We start from the raw sequence: 15,087 nt of genomic DNA on the forward strand, positions 1-15,087 counted from the left end.
CGCCAGGAAGGCAACAAGTTCTGCCTAGAGCTGTCCTACCAGCATGGGATTATTCTGTCTATAATTTGCAAAATGTGATCTCTAAGACTCCTTTTCTTAGTACTGAGATTTGTCTGAAGTACAACTCCTGGCACAAAGAAGCTGTATTTTTAAAACACAAAAATTACAGCCTCTATAGAGTAAAATTTGCCAATAATTCCTCAAATTTAAAATATACCTATCCTTTACTGCAGCATTTCCATGCCTAGGAATTTATCATACAGTTATATCTACACATGTGTGAAATAAGTTATATACAAGGAGATTCATTGCAGCATTCTTTGTGTAGCCAAAGATTAAAAACAATACAACAGTCCATCAGTAGGACACTGTTAAATAAATTGTGATGTAGCCATATAGTACATATTATGCAGCCATTAAAAAGAACCAACAGGGAACAGTCTTCAGGATATATTGTTCAGTGAAAAAAATAAGATGCAAAACAGTGTGTATATGTGCAACCATTTTAAAGAATAATCTTCGCACATGGACGTTTGTATGTGCATAGAATCTGGTAGCAGTGGTGTTACTCGGGAGGAGACTGGGAGAAGAGAAAGAATTCTTCGTCATATCCTTTCATACATTTTGAATATGTATCATAATTTCATATCATGTATATATAGAACCTGTTTGAGTTAATTTTTAAAAGCATCAAAATCAGCGGTATATAGCTAAGCAGGCAACATCTCCATGAGTGTTTATAGTCTTTACAAAGGGGGAACATATGGAAATAATGTAGGTGCTATAGGTAGCCCTGAAAGAGTTTGGCCTACTAAAGTGGTACTTAGCCTGCAAAATCAGAGCATTAGTTCTCAAATGTATGTCCACTTAAAATCCATCCTCCTATCCCTTTGGATAATTTTGTATGTGATTTTTTACCAGTAGAAATCTCACATCTCTGGCTATGGGAATAGATGTTCCTAGATGTCCCTTCTGGGTAAAGGGTGCTTTATAGCTGAAAAACCACACAGTGGTCCTCCTTGTTCCTGCAGGTGCATAAACTGGAGCCTGAGGCATGGAAACATGTGGAAGCCATATATGTAGACATTGCAGATCGAAGCCAAGTACTTAGCAAGGTAGGAACTGTTTTGAGATGTGGGTGGCCTTTGAGATGCAGAAATGACTTCTAAATGTCAGAGAAACCAGGGAACCAGACCCAACTTGGATCAAAGAGAAGTTCTCTCTTGGGTATTGTTTTATTTTTTAAATTAGTATTAAGAATTCATTTGTCTTGACCTGGGGATACCACCAGGGAAATAGTGGCCCAGATACACGTGTCCCGTTTGGCCTCTGGAAATTATCACTGGACAGTGTAGGTGCTGTTGGTAGTCCTGAGAGTGATTCACCCTGCTGAAATGACACTTAGCCTGAAATTAGTTCTCAAATTTATTTTTCCAACCCAGCAGTTAAGAAACATTTATTGTCTGCCTGTTTGGAGTTCTCTGTTCTGTGGGTTCCAGGTAAGGGGTGCAGATATATGAAAAGACAAGTCCCCTGCCCTCAAGAAGTCGGTAGTGGCTTCCCAGACTAACAAACACGGCAGCAGGCACCTGGGGAAGCAGGTGCCTGGGAAAGGACAGTCCACTGCTAGACCATAAACTTGGAAAGAGCAGAGACCAGGTCTGTCCTGCTCACTCTATGCTCCCAGAAAGTATTTGCTTAGGGAAGGAAAGGGGTAGTTCCCCCCTCATTCAGCACTCTTCCTATCTGACAGAGGCCTATTGGGATCAGGGCACAGGAATTGGGCTCTCTGCCCATTAGTGGGAATAAGTGTTTGCTCTCCATATCCCAGGGGTATGATACCTCCTTCCTGGAGTCACTCTGTGTGCTTAAGATATTTCGATTTGTGCATTTCCAAAAAGATATGAAAACCATCTTGTGCTTCCTTACCTGATATCCCCACTCCCACCTCAAAAGGTTAGTGGATTTTTCAAAAAAATTTGTATTGAAATATAACATGTAGCAAAGTGAATTTATCATAAGTGTACATCTTAATGGATATTCTCAAACTGAACATACCCAAATATTTCTCAAACAGAAATACTAGCAAAGAGTAGGTACTCTGAGTGTTTTGTTAACTCCGGTTGTCTTGGTGTGAGTGGAGAGAAGCAGAGGTGGGGAAAATTTACTTTTTTAAAGCACACATAAATAATCTTAGCTTTGGGAAATACTTTATGACTGTGTGTGTATGTGTGTAACTTGTTATCTTTGTTATTTCTGTTAAGTAGATGCTATAATGAGTTTGCTTTTCCTGAGCCCACATTAGTCAATGCAGAGGAATAATCAAAGATTAAACTTTTGTTATGGTTAATTAACACACAGCATTGACTGCATTATAAATCAGTAAAGTGAGACAGACAGTAATACACAAGAGGATACTATACATTGACCTATGTATGTTCTATACATTGAACATTTCCAATAATGATTTTATGAAAAAAATCCAGTTAAATAAACCAGAGGGAGATCAGATTTAAAGATTTCAGGAATGACAGCCAGTTCTTCTCAGCTCTGGCTGTGTTTTAGAATCACCTCTAGAGGTTTAAAAAAAAAATTATTGCTCCCCTTACCTGGAGATATTCTTATTCACTGAGTTTTAGGTGGAGTGGTCCAGAAATCTGTATTTTGAAAAAATCATCCCTGGTGATTTAGATGTTCACCTCAGGTTGAAAATCCCTACCTTAGACAGTGGAAATAACTGCTCACTGAGACAGTCTGTTGTCACTTTTATATGCTAAAATTGAAAACAAACCCTGGCAGAGAAAATCACACAGAACACTGCTCTGAGGCAAATGTAAATAGTTCTATATGTTGTTCATAACATTTTCCTATATTTTCTGTGTCAACAGCATTAAGACTGACATAAAGTATACTCCGATGGAAAATCTGATCCCTCTCTCTCTCTCTTCCTCTCTCCTTCCCCCCTCTCCCGTATCCCTCTCTTCATTTTCCTCCCTCCCTCCCTTCTCCAACTCCAATTCTACAACTTCTCTCAGGATTACAAGGCAGAAGAAGACCCTGCAAAATTTAAATCTATCAAAACTGGCCGAGGACCCTTGGGCCCCAATTGGAAGGTGCAGTCCACACCCTCACCACCAGGGGGCTGGGCACAGTGTGGGTGGGCCTCTCCCCATGGAGAAAGGGAATGGCTGGGGCTGGGCTAAGGGAGAGCCAGAGGTCTGCCTCTTAGTTACCTGCCTGCCTTTGGGTGTGTTTCTAATACAGCAAGAACTTGTAAATCAGAAAGACTGCCCATACATGTGTGCATATAAACTGGTTACTGTCAAGTTCAAGTGGTGGGGCCTGCAGAACAAAGTGGAAAACTTTATACATAAGGTAAGTGACCAGGGTAAGGCCTTCCCAGTGTGTATGTTGGTGGGGTGTTTTGCCCAACAAGAGATCATACAATCCATGGGACTTGTATCCTAGGGTGGCTGACATTCATATTTCAGTTTCATTGCCCAGACCTCCACTTAACTGTCTTAAGGTTTAATGCTGTCCACCTAAAGGCACCACATATAACAGAAGGAAAGTGAGGCAAAAAAAGGAAACAGGAAGGGACTTGCTACTATTAACATACAAGTAAAACTCAGTCTCTCTCTTTTCTTGAAGCCAAAAGGCAGAGATACTGTGAACCAAATTCTCCAGGGCCCTGAATTACACAGCTAGGCAAATGTAAGGAGTTTTTATAATCTTTTTTCTGATATATTAGAGCCTTACTCTTGGGCCACATTTCATAGCCACTGACCTGTTTTAACCTGGCTCTAGGGTCCAGAGACAAGGAAGAAACTTGGCACAGTTGGTTTGGGGCCTTGGCTTAGCTGTGAGCTCATCATGGGCTGCCTGTCTTAGTAGCATTTTGGGGACAGGGCCTAGCTATAGACACTCATTCTCTCCTGGGAGTTCCCTCCTACTTGAAGCCATATCTGTTAGACATGTGAAGGCAAAAGTCACTGACCTATGGGACTGGAGGGCTGATCCAGACAAGCAAGCCAGGCTTTACTCCTCTTCCACCTCCCCACTGAAGTGTGGGTCTTGGCTCAGAGATCATGGGGAGGGGAGCTGCAGCAGTGGCCTTCACCTTCTGTGTTCTAACTGGGTTCCCTCCTTTTTATAGCAAGAGAGGCGTCTGTTTACAAACTTCCACAGGCAGCTGTTCTGTTGGCTCGATAAGTGGGTTGACCTGACTATGGATGACATTCGAAGGATGGAAGAAGAAACAAAGAGACAGCTGGATGAGGTAAGTGGATGCCCAGAGGTGACTCTAGGTCTCTCAACTAAATAAACATGTGAAGGAGACTCTCGTGCTAGGACAGTTCACTGAGGACACTGTTCTGTGGTTCTAGGAATGTGTCTGTCTCTTATGGGTAAGGTCTAATGTAATCAGGGAACTATAAGGAAGAAAACAGCCTGTGTTCTTGAATTTTCTGTCTAGTTGAGGTCTTGGCATATACGAAGAGACAAATATGGCAATATGTGCTGAATGCCAAGTGAGTAATACAGTTGCTGCAGTGGTTCTTCAGAGCCAGGTGGGGGAATCATGCTCGGCCGCAGAGGTGTAAGTGACCCTGGGAGGTGGCAGGCTGGGCTGATCATGAATACCTCACAAAGGATACAACAGCACACACACAACTAACCACTCTATAAGGTGATTTGAGCTAATTTTAGATTTTGGAGCCTTTGCTTTTTTTCAGGTTGCAGGATCTTGACATGGCTCCTGGAGGAGGGCTATCTGCTCCATGGGAGCTTGATGACCTAACACTCCCCCTGCCTCATTTGGAGATACTCTGTGTGGCTCACTCAGAGGAGAATGTCATAAATTACATTCCTAGACTTTCTGTGTATGAGGCACCGTTCTGAAGCTTTTACATATACCATCTCCTATGAGCCTCACAGCTTCTGTGAGCAGACACCACTGTGCTCCCCACACTCAGGTGAGGTAGAGGCTCTGAGGGCTCAATGCCGTGCCCAGGATCACACAGCCTGTAGGTGACATGGTTGGGGTAAGAGCCATAGCTCTTAATCACTTGGTTTCTTCTCCTTCTAAATGCCATTGGGGCCCTCCTGCCTTTCTGGGGCTAAAAATAAGGCAGGAAGCTCTGTTTCATAAGACCTGCCATCCATTTCTCCCTCCTTGAGTGGGTTGGCACAGAGCCTAGGTATCTGGCAGACATTGCTTTGCATGGCCTTGCCCGGCTCTCCAGCAGGGCCTCAAGCGAGACACAGGTTTGGGTGCCATGGTGCCCCACACTACACAGCCCAGGAGCTCTTCCTTCTTCTGGAGCCCCCCGGGAGTTGTTTTTACCTCCAAGATGACACTTCCTGCCTGGGCTGACTCACTGGTGAGTGGTGTGCTCAGTTAGTTCCTTTCGAAGGCAGATGTTTCAGTTATTTATTCAGCTACATTTGGCAGGGAAGTTGCAGAATTTTGGACACAATTTCTGATTCTTCTGCTGGGGATCTTCAGGAAGTGGTAGATTTTAATGTCCAGGGCTCTGGCTATTCTGACCGTATGAGAGAGAGACCTGAGTCTGTTAGTTACCCTAGTCCTGACAAAAAGAAAAGAAAATAGACCCAACGGAGGAACACGGAGCCTTTGGAGGGTTTAGCCTAGAGTTTCAGCTACCCACTGTCTGACAAAGGCCAGCCTAAAGTACACAGGGTTACCAAAGCTTTTGCAGACAGCCTTTTGCTCTAGGTGGAATTGGAATTCTTAGAGCTGGGAGAATTCTCCAGAGGATCCACTGGATCTGCTTCCCTCAGATCCAAACTTTGAGAGCCCTCGTCATTAGGAATTTCTTTTTCAATCCCTACCCCTATCTTTGCTTGTTTCTCCACTCTGGAGAATTATGCCAAAAACTTAGATGACCACTGTCCTCCACGGTGACTGTAAATGTAGGAAACGCTGTTTGGAAATGAAATTTTTAAGAGTTTGCAGCGGAAGAGAAAGCAAAACCAAGTACGTGTTACTATGTATGTTTTGAGCCTATTAGCAACTAACTATAACATTACCTTTGTATGTTAAATGTAGCTCTGGCTTACTGGTTTATTTTCTTTTCTTTTTCCTCTTTCTAAAAATATCAAAGTTTCAGTTTTATTTTACTTAAAAAAAAAAAAAAACAAATCCACTATATTGAGGTATATACAGAAAGCTGCACATCTTGATGAGTTTACAGATAAGTATACACCCATGAAACCACCACCATAATAAGTGCCATAATCATACATATCCATCACCTCCAAAAGTATTTTTATAGTTTTAAAACTTAGTATGCCAGGCCTACAAGGAAGAAGCTGTCCTCCTTTATCCGGCCCGAGGTCCTGCCCCTTGTGTTCTTATGGTCATTTCTTTTGTTAATTACCTCTGTTTCCAAAAAATAGGTTTGTGCTCTTAATTTCTCAACTTTTGATATTAAACATCACCTTCTTCCTATGGAAGATTTAGCTGTTTTACATTACTCACTACTCACACTCTTCCCCTCTCCATCTTTCAGTATCACAATTTTGGGTTCATTCATTTTTCAGCATTTGTATTATTACAACTATCATTCTTTTTCCCAACTGAGTCCTTTAGTCTACTCTGATTTTTGTTCCTTTCTTGTATAATTTTAAGAAGTTAGCAATTGCCTCCCTTTTTGTTAGCTTAGTTTATGTCTATCTCATTAGGTTTTGTTTTCCAGTCTTTAGATGGATGATTTAGTTTTTTGGGGGTGTGATGTGCATTGCATAATAATGTGGTTGACCTTGGTCCGTTGTTATTCATTTTGCTCCCACTTGGTAGACACTTTGATCTAAAGATCTTCAGTTCTGGAAAATGGTTTTGTGTTATGTTTCACAATTCTCTCCTTTCTCTTTGTTCTCTTTCTGGAATTTTTATTAGTTGGAAGTTGGACCTCATGAATTGACCTTCTAATTTTCTTATGTCTTCTCTTTTGTCTGTTTTCTGGGAGACATTTTCCAATGTTAACTTTTCTCTCTTCAATTGAATTTAAAACATTTTTAAGCATTTCTTGTTCTGTGTTTTTTAAAAATGGTTTTTCTTTTTTCTTACATGCATTAACTTTTTCTGATGCTATAGTTTTTTTGTTTTTGTGTTCAGTTTTTGAGGTGTCTCTGCTCCACTGAATATTGTATCCTCTGAGCTCCTTTTTCTTGTTAGATTCTCTGTTTTATGTTAGGGGCTTTCCTCAATTAACTGGCATTCCTTGGCTGTCTGTTTACATCTAAGAGTGAAGGTCTAAAAAGCTGATTGTAATCTCTGAATCACTGGATGGGCTTCATTACAGGGTAGTCAGTTACACTGGGGTCCCCTGCTTCAGGATCCTGAGTCTGTTTTTATCAGGCTAGTCATTTTTCTAGAGAGGACTCTCTAGTTGCCTGCTTACAGAGGGGGATGGTCAGGCAACTAGCATTCTGGGAGCTGAGCTGGAAAAAGGTTCTGGTGGGCTCACCTTACCATGCATTGGATTTAACTTAATCTCTTTGTCTTCTGTATCATGTCCACTTGGTCCTTAGCTGAGCCTGGGGGCCCAAGAGTGAACCCCCTGGCTTTCCTGTGGCAGGAAGGGGGCATGGCTACTTGACTATGAGAACTGGGGGAGGAAACACCAAAGCTAACTGTTCTTTATTTGGACTTTTAAAGAAGTCACCTGTTTTCAGTTCCTGAGTTTTTGGAGAACACAACACAAGTTGGTCATCTCAGGCTCCTCTGAGAATTAGTTGCTACTCACCCATCCTTTTTCATCTTCCAGAATGTTGTTACCATCTCTTAGCTGTTGTTGTCTCTTCTGTTCTTGTCTTTGTGACTTTATATCTTTTTATATTCCTTTACTGTCATAGTAGGGTTTGGGAAGGAATAGCATGATTCACTGCAAGTTTGCAATAGGAATAATGAATCTTATTCTATAAACTAGTGTGTAGTCCAGTGTCGGTGGATTTTTTGTGAGTTATGAGGGGTCACTATAAGGCCACAGTCACTACTGTTATAACTCTAGTCCCTGTGGGGGGGTGGACCTACCATTCTTGGATGAGGCTCAAGGATTTGAGAAACAAGGGATAAAGAGATTAGTCCTTTGCCGTAAAAAGAAAACTGTCAGGAAATGTGTGCCTACAGGAAAGCTGTTGCCCTTCCCTCCCCCTACTTCCCCCCACCCTCTACCTCTCTCTCCCTCTCTCCTTTTCCCCTCCCTCCTCCTTCCCTCCCTGCCTCTCTCTCTTTCTTCTCCCTCTCCCTTGCTCTTGCTTTCTTAAGAGACTCATAATCTCAGAATGGAAGAAGGCACCTTAAATGTCATTTAGTCCAATTATATCCAATCTTCTCTGTAGCTTCCTTAACAGCCTGTGTTTGATCACCTTCTGTAGTGGGGAACTTACTGTCTCCTAAACATGAAGGTAATAAAAACATTTTTATTATCACTAGAAGCTAACATTTATTGAGGTCTTACTGTGTGCCTGTCGTGTGGTAAGCGTTTTACATTAATTATATCATCAAATCCTCATGGCAACCTGTGCCTTAAGTATTATTTTCATTTTATAGATAAAGAGACTAAGACAGAAAAGTGAAGGATATCTTCTAGTTCACTGAACCAAGTGCCTCCTGGGCCTTTGGCCATTAATTCTGTAGCTAATGAGTCTGGGGAAAGAGAACACATTTAAAATTTTTAAAGAAAACTTGTTTCCCTATTTACTGGATTCTCTAGGAAAGTGGTCCCCAATCTTTTTGGCACCAGTGACCAGTGCTCCTGTGAGTACCTAATGCCTGATGACCTGAGGTGGAGCTGAGGCCATGATGCTAGTGCTGGGGAGTGGCTGCAAATACAGATGAAGCTTTGCTCACTGGCCCACTGTTCACCTTCTGCTATGTAGCCCAACAGGCCACAGATCAGTACCAGTCCACAGCGCAGGAGTTGGAGACCCCTGCTCTAGAACATTTCCTGAAAAACAGTAAAGATGCTGTGTTAGAGCACGATTAACATTCTGCAACATTTTCTTTCCCAGCCTTCCCTGTGGGTCTTTCTCTTTAAGTCCCTGTTGGCTCCATGATTCCTCTGATCCCTTTATAATCCTTCCCTTCCGAACCTGGTACTTCATGATGGAGCTAAGAGGCTACATGACACTCTTGCACAGCTGGCCCACCTTGAGGGCTGTCTCTGAGCCCCATTGTAGCCAGTCTTCCCATCGTATGCTTACATGTGAATGTCCCTGTCCCTTTTTCATTACCTGAATCTTGGTGCAGAAAGCCCTTGCTTCATCCTGTGGCTTTTTGACTAATGGATCACCATCAGTTTTAGAGTTTTAAACCTTAAACTCTGGACTGGTTACCCAGAGACTCTATAAAGGTCCCTGTGCAGTGACGTGCCTACCTAGCAGGACACTCTACCCCAAAGTTTCCAATTTGGGATTGTGGTAGATATAAGTTCTGAGGATAAGGCTGATAAAGAGGAACCACTAGGTGCCTAGCTCACCTGCTGGGCCATGGGAAATTAGAATCTGAGATTCTCATAGTGTCTGCAGAAGGTATAGTTAGGTCTTTTGAGGCTGAGGGATCCCTGTATGTAGAGGATGGCACTGTCCCATGAAGTCTAAATTCCCTCTGACCTGCTTAGCAATGATTGACCCCAGGGCAAACCACCAAGAATATTGGACAACATCTTGAAATATGGGAGTAGCTTTATTTTCCTTTTGAATATGATTTCATTTTTCAATATTAAGGTAATATATAAGCATTAAATGTCTTTTGGCAAATTGTGAAAAGTAGAAAGAAAAAAATCACTTGTACTCTCACCATTTAAAAACAACCACTAGAAACATCTTCCCACATTTCTAAGTCTTTCTACACACTTTTACTTAGTTATGATTGTACTGCATGTGCCAGGTGGTTATCTTACCTTCTTCTCTAATGAAGCATTATAACAAAGTATTTTCCCACTAAAAAATTTCTTCACATACTTGTATCTGACTGAAACAAAAATACTGTACTCTGTCATTACCCTATGTTAAAATTTCCTTTCATGTTGTTTCTAGGTTCTCACTGTTATAAATAATGCTGTGATGAAAATTTTTGTGCAGTTTTTTAGTAATTTGGATTATTTCCTTAGAATAAATTCCTACAAATGGAATTAGAGAATTTAAGACTCTTATTATTTATTGCCATATTTCTTTCCCAAAGAGCTGAACCTATTTGTAAAGTGGCTTTCTAAAGAGGCTCTAAAAACAGTGCCACATGTGGCTCATATCTGTGTTCCTTCAGAAATGCTAATTGTTTTGTGGTTACTTTTCAGTGTCTTAAACTGATTTTTTTTACTAGCTTTATTTTTTTTATTCAACTCTTTATTTTGAGATGATTATAATATTCACATGCAGTTATAAGAAATAGTAGAGATGTTTCTCCCAATGGCAGTATCTGCCAAAACTACAGTATAATATCACAACCATGATATTAACATTGATACTTTTACTAGTTTTTAAGTCAAAAGAGTGTTTCATATCTACTTAATGGTAAAAGCAATTTTCAAAAGATATAGAAAATATTAAAAAATATAAGTTCATATAAATAAATAGATAAATAAATAAAAGTCCCTTTCCTCCAACCCCTGGCTTCATTCCTAGAGGAAACCACTGTTAAAAAAACAAATAAACCAAGATAGGAATTTCTATTTTCATGTTCCTTGACTATATGTATATATATAGCCTGCAGTGGCTTGACCCGAGGAATACCACAAACATCAGATAAAATCTCTCATGTCATTTAGGCCCCAGGAAACAGGAAATAAGCATTCTTAGAGCATTTCATGGTAAGAGTGAGATAATGAATTTTTATTTCATTGGTACCCTGTGGGGCAGGCACCTTGTCTCTGAGAGTAGGGGAAGCTGTTGAGTTCTGATAGGAAGTTGCATCTTATTTCAAGCAGTAGGAAAACGACCTGGCTTTGGATTAGCAGTGAACTCTCAGAGTACATAAGAATCTGGGTGAGGCTCAAGGAGCTTTGCTCCCATGACATTAAATTATTTGTCTCTCATTATTGAAAATTTATGTGAATGGTCATTAGTGAGCTTACATTTAATGAGCATGCTTTTGTCTTTTAAAAAAAATTTAAGGAATTTTAAATTTTAAATTTTCTGTTTCTGTTGCAGATGAGACAAAAGGACCCAGTGAAAGGAATGACAGCGGATGACTAAAGCCACCCCCCCTTCTGCACTGTATGTACCCAGTTTCTCACTGTGCATGTCATAGATGCTAAAAATCAGCTGGGGTCCTCAAGGACTCAGCAGCTCACTATGAAGTCAGAAAACTTGCTTTATTCTTCATCCTGCCCTCTAGAACAGTGATGGCTGCCATGCTAAACAGGCTTGTCATGCTCTCAGGCTTCCATTGAAAGAACTTACGACTAGTAAGACATTTTAGGGACACGTGATTTTATAAAGAACTACATAGAGACATGGACAGGGAGGTGAGAAGGTGGGGTGGGGAGCAGTAAATGCAGAATTGAAGTTTACTTGCAACTAATTACTCTTCCTCTCCTTACTTGAACCATTTCAAGTTGCAGCTGGCACTCTGGGGCACTCCCTATAGCCCCTGTGCCAGAGCCAGTTCCTAACTCCCAACTGCTGGCATTCCCTGTCCCTCTCTTGGAAAATCTGCTGGCCACACAGCTTTTCCTAGTGTTCACTGTTGTGTCTGGTGCTTCATTTCCTTCCTCTGTATACCCACCCTGGTCCCATACTAAGTAGCTGTCCTCATCAGAGGCAGCATCTTTCAGACACTTAGAGAATATCTCTGCCCAGGTCATACGACCAGGATGGGATGTCCCTTGTCATAGTCACTCTTCCCCAGTTCCCTTCCTTCTAATTGCTCCCAGTGCCTGCACACCTCCAGACTCATTGTTACTCTAGCAGCTGGGCTTGGTCATGGATGAAAAACTTGGCCCTGCTCACCATCAGGTTCTGAGAAATTATTTTGTCAAATAAAAACTGGCTATCCTCTAGCACTAAAGAGCTATGGAGGCCTGCGTTCTCACTAGCAGTGATGCAAACCTCTGCTTGCTCTCCCTGACCCATGTGCTTGAGAACTTCTGGGAGATAAAAGGGTAGAATTAGTGGATTGCTATAATGTCAGCTTCTAGTCACTGTATAGACCTTATTTTCTCTCTTCCCCAACCCCCAACATACCGACTAGCATCCTTCTTCCTCTTGAAATTCCTCCATCAATGATGATTTACAATGCTTCTATTTTCCTGTTGCTTTCTTAACATATTATTTTATTTCTCTTCTAGTTTTGCAAGACAGTGGTCAACAGGAAGGCCCAGCAGCTCCACCCTCCTGAGTGACAGGCCATCTTCGGACGCAGCCTTTCTGTGCCCATTCTTCAGGCAACTTTTGATCCCTTACTGTAGCTAATTCTAGATGCCCTTTAATATTGTGAACAAATAGACCGTCTGGTATTATGAAGCCCGTGTGTGCAGGAGCCTGCTCCTCTGAGATATGTGGCGTATAGGTTGCTGTATTTACAGCTCCTCCCTCTCCGACCATTGTGTTCTCAACTCATTTCTGTGTGCCCCCCCTCTTTATTTCCAAGTGACATTTTAGTCTTTCAAAATAGCTGCCTTTTTTGTGATGTGGTGATTTAAATGATTTAAGTTTGTTTTCAACCCTGGGATAAATTGAGGTATTCTGCTTCCTGGGCAAATCTTTGCAATTTTGAGTGCTCACCTGGGGAAAGGGGATGAGTTAGAAATACAGAATTTCCCCTACCCCCAGTTCCTCAGAACAGCAATGTGGCTTCATAACTCTGACCACTGTTCCCAATAACCCATTGAGTGCTCTAAGCACCAACTAGTCTGTTTTGAAAATTTAACAAATACACATAACCTCTACCCTAGGCATTAGATCTCTGGTCACTAGTCTTAGAAACACCTATGGCTTCTCTGCCCTCCTTTTGCCCACTCTGTCCGCATCTCTGCAGAGCCCATAATATGCCCAGGTCAGTTCTCCACCTGGAGGGACTTGTCCAGTATGGCCCTTAGAATTGAGTTTGCCCTACATATACTAATTAATTGCCCCCTTGAGGAGCTCTATATGTCCATGCTCCTCTTCCTGTTTGGGCTGGTGCTGTCACTCAGCAATAATCCTCTTTTCTCTGTGCTTTCTTAGATTCCTGTCCTCTGTCTTTGAGGCTGGTGAGGACACAGAGTCCTGATCTTTTCATGCTGCACAAAACGAGCATGCAAAAAGCTTCTTCCCAGCAGAACATGTTCCCTCTTGTCTCCAGTTGCTAGAAAGGATTTGAGGACCAAGAACTCAGCTCGTCCTGTCCCCATGCTGAGTTCTGTCCTGGACAATCAAAAGCAACTAGTGACTGTAGTATAGAACTCTACCAAAGTAGGCTGGTGAGAAAGTGCAGGCTCCCTGGGAATAGAAGCTGCCGAGTGCTTCAGAGTTCCCTACAACTTGGAAGAACCTGAATATGCCTTCCCAGTGGGCGAATCAGATAGCTGTGGTGTTACCTGACATTTCCCAAACCTTGTGTATGTTGGCTGAATGTGCAGTGATCCTAGCTCATGCTAGCCTGGGTGCAGCTGCTAATGAGACAAAATCTCTGTTGGGGGAGCAAGAAGTAGGATGAGATAATTTGTCCTCATGCTTTCATCAGTTTGTTTTGCCTTACTCACTTTTAAGTGGAATAAGGGAGTGTCTCAGGATTGCACCTGTGACATCCTGAAGGATGCTCCCCGGTGGCCCTCCTGGGGCAAGGATGGACAGACTCAGACCCCTCAGCATGCTTAGCTCAGACCTTCTTTGGGAACTGGGGATGTCCTTTTACACCTCCCTTTTAGTCTCACTTTGTGGGGTCTACAGTAACAATGGATCTGGTGCAGTTCAGTTGGTTATTAACATCTTAACTGGCCACATTTATTTGACTGGGAAAGTTGAAGAGGCATTCCTCCTGGAGAAAAACATAAATGTTTTCCTACAAGCTGTATTAGCTATAATTATATTTGTGCTTAAAGCTCTCCCTTCTTCATTCATCGACTAAGTGAAGTCCAGATATGGGTTATCCTTGGAGAAACAACTGGTGATATTCTAAGCAGACAGTTGTTTAGGTGGTTTAAGGGTCAGATGTTAGTCTCCTTCCTTCAGGTCGTCTCTGAGATTCACACATATCACTCTAGCTCTGATGGCGGCTCACTCTTTGTCTGCCTGTTCTGTCTCTCCCACTTCCACCTGTTTCCCCAGTTTGAAAGCATCCACATGAGCTGAGCTAGAATTTGGATCTGGGGCTTCAGCCCACATAAACATAAGGAGGGATGTCCCTGGTCTACTCCATCCCCATGGATAGTGTTGCTGCTGGGCAACAGTGTTGGTGTCTTTTAAGTATCCCCCTCCCCTCTTCACCCCACTCCAAACCAACTAACACTCAGAGGGGCTTATGGTGAAAGGTTCAGCTCCAAGGTAGTACCTGAGGATGTACGATGCCCCTTCAGACCACTGCTTCCGTTAGATTTCCAGAGTCACAATCCCAGCTGGAAGTAGCCATGCTTCTGTAGGAGGGGTGCTGAGCTCCAGCCTTCTCATGGGAGAGAGGTCAAGGACAGGGTCAGTATTGTGGGCACGTGTATATCTTCCCAAGTTCTCTTACAGTCCCTGCTGGGACTCCCTGACTTATTTTGGTTGGTTCTTAGTGCTACTTCTTTTACAAAATACACTTTGTAGAATTGATTAGATTACCTTATTGTGAGTTTGTGCCTTTCTGTCTCAATCTTCCAATACAGGTATATTGGGGAAAAAAAGTCTAATAAAATCCTAGACAGAGTTTTCTGGAGTCGAGCTTATTGGTGATGTCCTCATGTCCATTTTACAAGTTAGATATCCTCAAACTTTTGCCCCCCATTTTACCTGGGAAGGACTAGGAAAAAGTATAAGATATCTCTGAAAATTTCTGCAGGTGGATTTCTGTAAATTAAACATCCCCGACCATTTTATTTATGCAGACATCACATATCTGAAAATAATTTGGACAAGTCCTACTGGCAGTATTTCCTTTGTGCTTTT

At 42.0% G+C, this 15,087-nt stretch overlaps 1 protein-coding gene across 1 annotated transcript in view; it reads left to right on the plus strand.

The window, feature by feature from the left end:
- Window positions 1-14,848, plus strand: part of PITPNA (phosphatidylinositol transfer protein alpha) — a 31,467-nt gene extending 16,619 nt beyond the window's left edge. Inside the window, exons 7-12 of the mRNA XM_011359886.2 lie at window positions 1,032-1,115; window positions 3,036-3,113; window positions 3,265-3,375; window positions 4,157-4,279; window positions 11,173-11,238; window positions 12,312-14,848. Of these exons, the coding sequence (XP_011358188.1) occupies window positions 1,032-1,115; window positions 3,036-3,113; window positions 3,265-3,375; window positions 4,157-4,279; window positions 11,173-11,217 (441 nt within the window). The 3' untranslated portion in view covers window positions 11,218-11,238; window positions 12,312-14,848. The remainder of the gene's footprint in view (window positions 1-1,031; window positions 1,116-3,035; window positions 3,114-3,264; window positions 3,376-4,156; window positions 4,280-11,172; window positions 11,239-12,311) is intronic.
- The last annotated feature ends 239 nt before the right edge of the window (window positions 14,849-15,087 follow it).

Source organism: Pteropus vampyrus, unplaced genomic scaffold (assembly GCF_000151845.1).
Source record: "Pteropus vampyrus isolate Shadow unplaced genomic scaffold, Pvam_2.0 Scaffold50, whole genome shotgun sequence".
In the NCBI taxonomy this organism is placed as follows: domain Eukaryota; kingdom Metazoa; phylum Chordata; class Mammalia; order Chiroptera; family Pteropodidae; genus Pteropus; species Pteropus vampyrus.